General features: G+C 56.2%; 1 protein-coding gene across 1 annotated transcript in view; it reads right to left on the bottom strand.

The window, feature by feature from the left end:
• Positions 1-1,614: 1,614 nt before the first annotated feature.
• The window catches only part of LOC114487544 (protein CLEC16A-like), a 104,662-nt gene continuing 93,970 nt past the window's right edge, over positions 1,615-12,306 (bottom strand). Inside the window, exon 6 of the mRNA XM_055089740.1 lies at positions 1,615-5,132. Coding sequence (XP_054945715.1) covers positions 4,777-5,132 — 356 coding nt within the window. The 3' untranslated portion in view covers positions 1,615-4,776. The remainder of the gene's footprint in view (positions 5,133-12,306) is intronic.

Below are 12,306 nucleotides of genomic sequence, written 5' to 3'. Positions count from 1 at the left end.
CACGGGCCATTCTCGGGAAGGGGGTTGTGGAAGCTGCCACTGAGGGTCTCACACCAAGAGCCCGGGGCCCCCAGGCCACCTGCCCTGAGTCAAGCGCTAAGCCTGCGAGGCTCTCCCCATCCGAGCCACCCACGGGGCAGCCTGTTCCCGTCCCTGCTTTGCAGACAGGAAACCCAAGCACGCAGGGGTGACCTGGCTCCAGACTCTGCCTCCTTAAGGGAGGCCGGCATTTCCCTAAGAGCTGGGAGGCCCTCCGTGCTGCGCTGTGCAAGGGTCTCCCGCCGGATACCATCTCGGCTCTCACTGACCAGATCTGGGGTGGCACGTGGTTCGAGACGGTGGACAAGTGTTCCAGATGATTCCGACAGCCATTCACGTCCCAGAACTGCTGCTTGCCTCCTTCCTGTAAATAGCCTGGGAGGCTCCGCCTGGCAGCCTGAGGGCTGCACTCCAGGGCCCTGCTGGGCCTGTTTCCTCACCTGTGGGAAGGCAGGGCTGTGCTGCAGGAGAGCGCTTGCCCGCCTCCTCACTCCCGCTCCCCTGACCTGTCGCCCCTCCCCCCACCAACCCCGAGGCCTGGCCCTCAGCTGACCCAGGGAGGCTCTGAGGCGCTCTGAACTGGACGGAGCCCTGGGCGGGAGGGAGCTGAACCCCCAACAGCTGCTGTCCCTGGTTCTACCCGTCCTGAGGCCGGTCTTGCACCTTCTCCCTGGGCATCCTTCCAGCGAGTGCCTTTTTCTAGACCAAAGTCGTCATGACACGAGTGTCCACGTGCCCGCGAGGCTGCAGGCCAGTCCCGGCCCAGCGCCGGGCACCCAGCAGGCCCCCAGTGCAGAGCGGGGTCCAACCTCAGCCGCAGGCCTCATGGGCAGACTTCAGAAGGACCTACTGGGGCTGAACCCGGGCCCGGTGGGGAAGGGAGCCCTGCTGGCGACCAGTGTGAGGCTGGACATGGAGCAGCGGCCCACACTTTCCACCGACATCACCTCAACCCTCGGCACGAGTGGGGTGCCCCATTCATGCCTTGCACTCAACTCGGGTTTTACCTCAAGGCCCAGAAGGTCCGGCTGTTTCTGGGCCAGGCTTGAGCTGGAGAGTCAGAAGTTTCTGGAAGAACCCGTGATCCCATCTCCAGGGATTTCCAGAGCTCATGCTGGTGCACATCGGTGTGCTCGGGAAAGCTGCCCGCCTCGCACGACTTCACCTGACTGTCTTTGGTGGGGAGCCCTTCTCACTTCCCCTGGCGCGGCAGCCACATCGCACAGGATCCCCGCGCCCTGGTGCGCGGGGCCGAGCTCCACCTGCGAGACAGGGCTGTAAGGAGCCCGCTCTCCGGCACGGAACCTGAGGCTCGATGGAGCCCGACAGCTGAGGGATGGAGACACGGAGCAGGCTCACGGCACCTGCCTGGGGCTGGGGCCCTTTCTGAAGGGAGCACCTGAGGCGTTCTCCCAGCCCTGGGTAGAAGCGCCGCCACCTCCCTTTTAGGAAGTGGGGATCCCGGGCCAGGGTGGGGGCAGGGAGGGCCCAGCTGCTGCCCCTCGCCAAGCAGCTGCAGACGGCTGAGAACCTTCCCCTTGGCCTGGCCGTGGCCTTCCCGCCACAGAGCCATGGAGCAGCAGCCACATTCTTGGTAACTTTTTCTCTTTTATTGCCAAGTTCAGATTTACAAGGAAGTTCCAGTTTTCATTTCCACCCTCGTGTTCAGTACCCGCGAAACATGAGTCATGCTGGCGAGAGCAGGTACTTCCCTGGAACAGTCCCGTAGCCCAGAAGCATGAGGTTTCCCAGCCCTGCTCCTTCTTGGGACAAGAATTATTTACATATTTTCAACTCAGAGGAACTTAAGGAACCCTTACAGTTTATGCCCAATGTCATCATGATTACATTAAATATTTCTTATTTATTGCATCTAGAAAAGAAGATGAGAACTGGTTCACCCTGTGCCTTTTTGAACAGTGCATCGAGACCTTAGAGAAATCTTGGTGTATGCCTGTAAAGAGGTGCGTTTCCTCACTCACCCCCGGGTCGCAGTGCAGGTGCTTGGGTGGGAGCTGCCTTCTGCAGAGAGCAGCAAGCAGGGCAGGCTTGATGGGGGAAGGGCAGCACAGAGGGCCTGCTGGTGGCAGGAGGACAATCCCTCCCACCCGCCCCCCGGGGGGTGGGGGGCACGTACATGTCTGACTTTGAGAGGCGCCCTCGCTGGCTCAAGTTCCAAACTGGAAAGGACATGTGCTTCTCCCCAGCAACTTTCAAAGCTGACGTTTGGGGGTTCATGTGGCCAGCCCCGCCCCTGACTTGGCAAACCCAAGTGGGCCCGATGTGGACTTGGGGAGGGTCTCTGCAGGGACATGGAGATGGCGGGCTGGATGGGCCTGCTGAGGCCGATCCCAGAGATCCGAGTCTGGTACTCGCGTGTCACAGGCCATGGCCCCTGCCCCAGGCTCACCAAGGATTCCTGGCTCTACCTCTCTGCCCCAGAGTCCCAGCACCTGCTGTCTGGACGGGCCCCTCTGGAGGTGCCCCCACTGTTAGATTTTCTGGGGGCTCCTGAAGACATAGCTGTGCCACTGCTGCCAAGACGGTGGAGACCTGGCTGCCAGCCGGCTGTGGGCTGCCCACAACCAACCCCTCGAGCCCACCCGGGGAGAGGCCTGCCCTTGGGCCAGACGTGGGGCAGAAGCTTGGCCTGATCGCACCTGCTATTCAAGAGCCCATGGAGGCTGGGCTGCGTTCAGCTCTCCTGCCTGGGTGATACTGCTGTGGGTCCTCCTGGGCATGCTGTCCCCCGGCCAAGACTTTCCTCCTGTAGAGCTTGAAGCCACCTGGAGCCACTGGATTTCAGACGGCAGGCTGGTGGTCCCAGGGCAGGGTCCACATGCCTCGGCTTGTTCCTCACGATAATGCCACCGGCCGGGAGGTCACTGGCCTTCTCTCATTTCTGCTGCTCCAGAATCGTTTCAAAACCGGCAGTGAGTGGCCCTGGGGCTAGCCTGCCCCTGTATCCTGGCAGGAGAACCAGTGGGGCCCCTGTCCCTGACAACATGGATTTTCTCCCTCTTTCCATTGTCCTTTCCAGGGGGCTCTCCTGAAGGTCATGGCTTGTCCCTCCTTGCTGGGGCCCCTGGCATTTCTGCCTAAATGGCTGCCTTTCTGAGCTGGGTCTTTCCCCTGTTGGTGCTGGCTGGGCTCACCTGCCTGGAGGGCTTCTTAAGGCTGGAGAGATCTGTCCCGTAGGCGCCACTCCCCTTCCTCAGGGGACCAGTGTGTTTCCTTCAGGAGGCTGAAGTCTGGCCCGGGCAGGCCCTGCCTGACAGCAGATTGGGGGAGGTACTGGGGACCGGGTCCTCTAAGAGGTAAGCGTGTGGAGCATTTCCTGAGGCCACCTGGTAACCCGGACCGGCCAACACTGACACCACGGGTGCTGGCACTCCTGTGGGACACGCGGAGGCAAGTTTTGGAAGGTCTGAGCATCAACCAGAGAGGTGAGGGTCGCTTGGCCTTGCCTGGCTGAGTAGAAAGAACATCTTGGGAGCTTTATCGGATAGAGCAGAGACCTGGCCTGCACACACCCAGCCCAAATGGAGAAGGAACTGGGGGTTTCCATTTTAAAAACGAGCTTGCATCTTTACAGCAGCAGCTGAGAGGAACAAACCCCGAGCTCCTAGGACGGCCCTGTGAGCTCGGACGTCACGCCCTTGCAGCTGGGCGGGGGCTGGCCCTCGGGATGTCCCTGCATGCGGGCACCCACACCACTGAGCAGCGGGCGACGGACTCGTGGGACGGTTTCCATGGCCTTTTCTTTCCATCACGGCCACGGGGGCTGCAGTGTCTGCAGTCCCAAATCATTCTTTCTTAGACAAACAGAGAGATGGCGACAACCGAAGGTGATGCCGGAAAACCGTCCTGTTTGGCTTCAGTCCGGAGAGACGAGGAATGGTCCTGAGCGGGGAGCTGACCGCACTATCCCCTTCATGGAAAGATCTTCTGGGTGACGCAAGGTCCCTGGGCTGCCACGGCAGAGAAACTTTCGGCCCTCCCAGCTCTGTGTGTACCTGAGAATACGAGTCTCTCCCTTATTTTTGCTTAAAAAATACTCTAACCTTTCCAGGAAGGGACTTTTATCATTCCACAGGCTTGCAGAGTTAGTGAGTAATAAAGAAATGAGAATCCCTTAAGACAATGGAGAAAGCCAGACTGAGAACTCTAAACCCCAAACGCTGGGAAGTTCAAGGCAAAATGAAAATGAAATCTCAACAGTAATATTACACTTCTAACATGACATCAAACCTTAGGGTGGAGGATTTTTTTTTTTGAACTTTTTAAATAGATGTTTTCATCTGCTGCCAGAAGCAGAATATCCAAAGGAGATGTTTATCGAAGTTTGCTTTTCTACAAATTTCTACACAAAGTGACCACGTCTGCTTCTTCTGTGCTCACTGGGGACGGGGGCAGAGGACCTTTGAGACTGGGGAGGGGCTGGCTGATGAAGGAAGTGTTGTCGGTGGGTCCTGCTGCCCTGGGGCCGTGGGCTCTGACACCAGCCCAATCTCCTCTGCCTCAGTCATCTGGGTTCGCTGGGGTGTCGCCACTGGTCCCAGCCTGCTCTCAAAGAGGTGTGAAGTAAAAGGGGAATTCAAACGGAGCAAAGGACTGCAAGGATGGTTCGAGGCGGTTACCGGGGCCGAGGAGAACTTTGGATGCTCCCGAGATGTCTGTTGTGTCAGCTGCTCCGGGTCCCTGCCAGCGGGGCCGCACGCATGAAGGGAGGTCAACTCAGTGCTCGGCGGGGCCCGCTGGCTCTGGCTGCGCAGCCCCCTCGCCCGGGGTCCCTGTACCTGCTGTGGCTGGTGTGGGTGGCGGGGGGATGCCGGTGAGGGTGCGGAGGCTATGGGGGTCGACGGGCGGGATGAGGGTCAGGGACTCCACGCTCAGCGTGTCGGCAGTGTCCTCGCAGAGCAGGGAGATGGTGGGCTGCTGGGCGGGGATGAGGCTGGGGCACAGGTTGACTGTCTCCACGTCTGCGCTCCTCGCCAGGCTCTTGCTGGGCCTGGCCTCTGCTTCTGTTTCACTGACGATCACCAACTGGTCAGGAAGGTTAGGCTGAAGCTGTTCCACAGTCATGGGGTCATCTGGGGGGAGGCGGGGGGCGGGAGAAAAAACAAAGGTATGCTCAGCTCTGAGATGCTCTGCTCACGTTGGCACCCTCTGTTCCCGTCCTGAACAAAGGCCCAGGGAGGTCTGGTTGGGAGTTGATGTGCTGGGGGAAGAGCCTGTCTCCACTTCCTCCTTCTGGGGGCACAGAAGCTGGCAAATCCAGCCCTACCTAGGCCTGGGGGAAATCTGTCAGGGCCCATGGTTACTCTGACTTGTGATGCAAGGGACACATTAGGGGCTTGTGCAGAATCAATGAGTGGGTTCCAGAAGCCCAGTTCCTGGTGCCAGGAAACAGCCCAGACAGGCTCTGTGTGTGAACCACCTGCCTGATGATAAATATGCGTTTAGGGAGAGAACAGGCTTGGGTGTGCTTATCACCTCAGGCCATTCCCAGAGTCTATATTTGGTAACATTTCCCCAAGAGGGAACTCACTGCAGTATTTAAAAAAAAAAAAAAAAAAAAAAAAGGAATTCTATACAATTTTTCAGCTTTGCAAAGCTAAAACAAAACCTCAGACTGTGGTTTTGTTGCCTGCTCCTCCTCTAAGTGCTGAGTTAGCACCCAGAAAGGGGCTGTGATCGCTCGGGCCATTCTTATCCCGAGGGTCTCCCCCAGGGGCCACGGAGAGAAACCACGTCACGAGGAAGGAGCGGCCTGATGCAGTTATTTTAGGAGCAGCAATTTCTTTTTTTGGTGCTTTTCAAAAATCCATGATTAGATTACAGACAAGTGGCCTATTTGCTTTCCAAAGACGAGCTGGCTTGGACAGAGATACCAGCTGCCACTGGGGTTCCTCATGGGAAACATCTTCCAGGACTTCATGTGCCAGTGATTTGAAAACATGGGTACGAAGGCCGTGGGCATCTCGCTTGGAAAGAAAATCTCCTCTGTTACAGATCTTGGGGCCAACAAGGCGCTGAGGACATTGTGTGGACAATGAATCTGAAAGCACTCCGGGCCCTGGGATGATGGCAGACATTTTTTGGTTCAATGTGATTTCACTTAAGTTAGTTGTATTTTTTTTTTTTTTCTTAAGTAAGCCAAAACAAAACAGAACCGCAAATTGAACACAGAGCAAAAGAATGGAAAAACCAAGAGCAAAATAAAACCAAAGGGCATACAGAATGGGATGAAGGAGAGGAAGAGGATCCCCAGCGTGGAGAGGAAGGTCAAGCAACAGATCAAGTCTCCCAAAGGACATGTCGTAGCTTCCTACAGGACTCCCGGGCACGGTGAACTCGGAAAGGCCCCAGGTCACTTCACAAGGCCTTTTTTCTTCTTTTCGTTCTTTCGTTCTTTTTTTTTTTTTTAAAAAAGAGAAATAAGGCCCAGAGAAAACCACTACATGGGGCTTTGGGTCTGTCCTCGCTCTGAGAGGGTGGCAGTGGGACATGGGTGAGCACTAGTGGAAAAAATGATTTGAGGTGTGATCTCAGCCCACAAATGCTGAGTAAACACCCCACACACTTTCTGTTTTCTCTGAATTTCAATGAATTTGCTCCACTCAGTACGCCTTGTGGTGACGGGCTGGTTTCAAGGCCTGGGCTCAGGTTGTGGACCCATCGCAATCTGAACGTGGGCCTCTGAGCACAGGCTCACCTTGCTTCAAACAAGCGTGTCCAGGAACTTACGTACATAAGGACCCATGTGTCAGCTGAGCTGCTGACGAGGCAGTTTAGAAATGACTGATTCTCCAAGGGCACTTTTGTGCCATCTGGAGACAGAGCTTCAGAGCATTTCTTTCACGTTTTCTCCAGACTTCTCTATGAGAATTCCCTCTTTGCTCGGGTCTGCATTTGCACGCAGATACTCAAAAGGGCCGACAAACCTCTTTCGCTGATCCCTAACGGGGTTTCTGGTGATAAGAATGATCAAGTGTGTGGGAAAGTTGCTATCAAATATATTAGAAAACAAATAAACCAGCAAACGATGCCACACACACAAAACTGGTTCCTTCTTTAGGAAAAGAACCAACAACTTTATTAAAAGGGTTGGTTTTTCCCCTGAAAAACAGACTCTTCCTATTTTTTTTTAATAGGAAAAATAACCTCCTCTTACCCATCACCTACAACACTGTTCTTTCTACCTACCTACCTATCTATCTATCTATCTACCGACCTACCTATTTAAAAAAATTTTTTTATTTTTGGCTGTGTTGGGTCATCATTACTGTGCGCGGGCTTTCTCTAGTTGTGGCGCGTGGGGGCTACGCTTCGTTGCAGTGTGCAGGCTTCTCATTACGGTGTCTTCTCCTGTTGCGGAGCATGGGCTCTAGGCGTGCGGGCTTCAGTAGTTGTGGTACACGGGCTTAGCTGCTCCGCGGCATGTGGGATCTTCCCGGACCAGGGCTCAAACCCGTGTCCCCTGCATTGGCAGGCGGATTCTTAACCACTGCGCCACCACGGAAGCCCCCTACCTATCTATTTTTAAACCAAGAACTGCTTCCTGAATGTTAGCTACAAATTCATGCATTCAAGAGGAGGAAAAAAAAAAAAGTCTGCCAAGTTTTCACGGGGGGAGAATTACCTAGCGAGGACACAGTTTATGGTCAGTTTATGGTCAACCCGCAACGGTCACCGCTGACCCTCTGGCCTCGCTCACCTGATGGTGTTTCCGAGCTCTGAGGGCACAGGTTGGGGCCTGACCCAGGAAACGAGTGCAGGCTGGAGCGGGACAGCCCGATGTCCAGGTTCCCGTGAGGGATGCTCGGCCTCCCCATGGTGCTGCCTCAAGTTGACACCAAGGCAGCGGGTCCCCTAAGTCCCTGGACAGCACCCTCGGAAGCTGATCTGTGGCTCTAGGGCAGGGGCTCAGCTGACCCCTGGCGAGTGAGTGACAGTTTCCAATAAAAATGAGGATTGGATGTACTCGGGCCGGGGTAGGTGGGACTGAGAGATATGGGGAAGAAAAGGACAGTGCAGCACAGCAAGTTGGAGGGCAAAGCTCAGAGGAAGCAGCTTTTAAACGCAAGAGAAGGCAAAGGCTCCTGCCTGGCAAGTGCAGCTGCCCAGCGGGAGGGCACAGGTGGGAAACCCTACGAGAAGCATCGCGGGAGGGTGGCAGTGACCACGGCCCACCCGCGGCCATTATTTGGAGCTCTAAACGCAAGAAGGGGAGATGATGGAGTCACATCCGCCAGCGCGCTTACAAGTGAAATGACTTGGCCTCTGGCTGGAACGTGATGGAATCTACCACTTAGCTTCGAGCAAGGCTGGGGGATAAAGGGAAAAGGAAAAGAAAAAAAGCAACTAGTTGACTTCTTTGTGGCTTTTTGCAAATTCTACTGCCCAACCCTTGTGGCCTAAACTGGGGGGGGGGGCCCTGCGGGGATGGGGCTGGAGAACCCCCCAGCTCAGGGCCTGCCCTGAGCCTGGTGCGGAGGACAGCGTTTCCAGGCTGCCCGGGGCTGCCTCGGAGGAGCTGACACAGGGGTGAAGGGCCGGGGGTTCGGTCCTCAGGCGGGATGAGGCCAGAAAGGGACTGGAGCTGAGGAAACGGCTTGGGTCGGTGGCCCGGGCTCCCCGTGCCCTCGCCTGGCGTCCTGGGAGCCTGCTGGTGTGGAAATGCAGCGTGCAGGGGCGTCGCGGGCCGAGGAGGCCACCGGAGGAGACCTGCCTGCAGTGACCGTGCCAGAGGTGCCGTGACAGCTGCCGATCGAAGCACTAAACCCAGTGGCCGCCGTGACTGTCGGCCTCCGACAGGCTGAACACTCGCCGGCGTCCTTTCCTGCCACTCCTGACTAGAGGGAAACACAGCGACAGATCATAGAAAGCCTTTAACAACGGGACGGAGAAGGCAACACGGAGAGGGGACACAGAGCAGCGACGGACGCGAAGCATCGACGAGAGCGTGAGGCAGGGGGGCCTGACCCAGAGGGTGCTGGTGACGCTGCCCCCATGCAGGTAGGACACCCCCCATTCCGCCCCCCACGATGAGGCGGTGTTGGGACAGCTAAGAACCAGATCATCCGCTTGTGGGACTCAAAGACGGGTAAAGACGGTGGAGGTCAGTCCTGTCGGGAAGGAAATTCTCAGGGTCGTCGGCAACACTTGGTCTCGGTGAGCACCCTCGGGGGCGGAGGAACAGAACTGCCTGTCGGTGAAGATGAAAACCCTGCATCCCTGGGCCAGTCTGAGGAGGGAAGGGTGTGTGGTTGGGGGATCGGAGCCAAAGCAGTTAGGGAAACAAGTAGATTTCTGACCCCAACTGATGAGGCCGAGGGTTCTCAGTGGCAGCCACCGAAGCCACCAGCGCGGCTCTGGGAGAGCCTCCCGTGACCCCCCTCCCTAGTCAGCCCCTCCCCAGCCACGAGGTGACACTCTCCCGGACACACTCTGCTGATCCACACCTTTGAAACCAAGACTGAACCACAGCGGCAAGATCTGAGGGCAGACGCCAAGTGGCTGCAACAAAAATGTTAGGAGCATATACATATGTATGTATAACTGATTCACTTTGTTGTAAAGCGGAAACTAACACACCCGTGTAAAGCAATTACACTCCAATAAAGATGTAAAAATAAATAAATAAATAAATAAATTTTTTGAATGGTGAAAAAAAAAAAAAAAGGTAGGAGCATCTCCCTGGGGAGGAACCGCCTCCTCTGAGACACAATCGGGAGGGATTACAGCAGAGCTTAAGGTGAGTACCACGGAGCACAACAAGGCAGACGGACTGAACTGTAGGCTGCAAAATGGTTAAAATGGCACGTGTGATGTTACGTGTATTTCACCGCAATAAAAAAAAATTAACGTCATGGATAAAGCTGGGGAGAAAAGAGAACACGTTTGGCTTGGGGTTTTGTCCTTAAAAAGTCCCACCTGACCACGGTGCCCGGGTTCAGTAACACGCAGGTCGGCCCTGCGCTGTCTGGTGCTCAGTTGGCCCCAATGGGATGGTGCTCTGGGGTGAAGGTCGTACTTGCAGACAGTCGTCTCAGGGAGCAGGTGAGGATGGGGGAGGGAGGGCCCGTGTCAGGCTCCCAGCACGGGGCCACCAGGAACCAAGCTCTTCCTTCTTTCTATAAACCCTTAGGGGAGAGTCAGAGTGGCCCCATTTCAGAACTCCCTGGGTCTGAAAATGGAGGCTGGAAAGAGCAGCCTGGCCTTCAGTCTGACTTCATTTTTTAACAAACGATTTTCTGTCATCCTCCTCAAAGTTTCACCCAGAACACCTGTGAAACGCAACAGATTGGAGATTGGAGGCAGAGTGGCTGTTTGAGGAACTTGGTGTAGGTCACAGAGCTCTTAGCTGAGGAGACGGCTTTCTTACTAGAATCCCACGCTGTGTGTGTGGTGGGGGGGGGGGGGGAGGCGCGCGCGCGTGTACAGGCATAACCCAGAAGATGTTTCTAAAGTATTCTTACTGATCCTACATTTGGTTCTAAAATTGGGTCTATTTTCTCCTTCCCGCCATATGTTTTCTGCAATTTCAGCTTCTCAAAACCATAAAATGTTTAAGGAAAAAAAAAAAATGCCGATTCCAACCCCGTAATTTTCTCGCTGGGGAAAAAGCCGAGGTCCACGAGGCTGGCTATGCCAGATGAGCAGGCAAGAGGTTCCTGGACTTTGCCACAGCGTGGGGCGCCCAGCTCTCCCCGGAAAGACTAGAGGATTTCAGGGCACTGTCTTTAAAGGACAGTGGGAACAGGTGGGCTCATACATCAGGTGCTAAAACCAGACAGTAAACCCCTGTTGGGCACAGCTTTAACAGGTAAATAATCGACAATGAAAATAAAATCCCCTTTGCCCCCAACTCTTTCTGGTTGGTTCCTTTGGTTACCAGAGAATTCAGTTTTGACCTTTCTGTCAGTCGGGGGTGTCTCTTGGCCCCGATTTGAGGGCCTGTACTTGCTGAGAAGCCACTCACAAGTGTCCACCATGTGCCTTTGGTGTGTGAAGGAGACTCAGAGGCAGCGCAGAGGGTGTCTCTGGGCGACTGGCAAAGTGGTGGCGCCTCTGAGCGGGGTCCCTTCCCCCTTCTGGTGATGGTCCCTCTGTCTGCACTGGGTCTGCAGCTGCCGCTTGGGCCTCGGCCCTGATGGGCACAGGGGCTGTTTCTCAAACACAGACCGCCCCCTGGGTCTGTATGTGGAAGAGTGGAATTGATAGGTAGATCCCAGAAAGATAGGGAAAAGGAATCAACTTGTCCCCAGGCAGTTTCCGGGCTGGGCCGTGGTGGATTGTGTGACACCCAAAGGCCACCTTCTTCAGGGAGCCCTGGCCCAGTCACCCCCTCATCCTCGGGCTTTCACCTCCAGTGACACCTCCTCTGGGAGTCTCTGGCCCTGCCCACGGCCTCCAGTTCACAGCTTATAACTGGACACTTATCTGTGTGGTCCTCTGATAGACTCGGCCTCCCCTGCCAGCCTGTGCCTTCCATGCTTTGCTACCCTCTGTGCCCAGGACATGTGCATAGTAGGGGGTGATGTGGGGTACCAAGGCTGAGGTAGTAAGAGGCAGAGAGAAGAGCCTCTTAGGTGGGGTGTCAGGGCTGGCAGGTGGAGGGCCACGCTCAGAGGGACCCTTCTGAGATCAAGCCTGGTGTCCACAAGGCCCGAGGCGCTCAGACTGAAGGCCCCATGGGAAGCTGAGGAAATCCGTATTAGGGATAAGCGTGGGCCTCTTTCAACCCCAGGCAGGGAACGCTAAGGTCCCCTGGGCTGGACAGAGGGCGGAGGTGGAAAACACATCCGAGCATCAGAACAGTTTCACACCCTCATCTGGGGGTGAACCCATCTGGGCTGGCAGAGGCGGCCGTCTGGGGTCCATTTTGCTGCTGACTTGGGGACCACTGGGCTTCCCCGCCCCACCCTCCCCCCCCCGGAGCTGCATAGCCCTGCTTTCGCCGGCTGGGGCTGCACAGCGACCTGGGCCTCTGTGAATGGGCTGAGGCTCTTCATCTGGCTCTAGAGCAACCGTCGCGTGGGGAGGAGAGATGCGCGCCCTTCACAGGCGGCCCCCAACCGCGATCGGAACCCGAGGCCCAGGTCTCAGGGACGCCCCATGGAGGCACCCGGGACAGACTTAGGAACCGAAGCGATGCTCCGCTGGGCTGTCTCAGGAGGCGGAGCAGGGCTCTGGGTTGCCAAGGCTGGGTCCCTATCTGGGCCCTCCTGCTACCAGCTGCAGCAGCATGGCCAAGCTGTG

The sequence above is a fragment of the Physeter macrocephalus genome, chromosome 14 (assembly GCF_002837175.3).
Source record: "Physeter macrocephalus isolate SW-GA chromosome 14, ASM283717v5, whole genome shotgun sequence".
Classification (NCBI taxonomy): domain Eukaryota; kingdom Metazoa; phylum Chordata; class Mammalia; order Artiodactyla; family Physeteridae; genus Physeter; species Physeter macrocephalus.
This window is presented reverse-complemented; position numbering and strand designations above follow the sequence as displayed.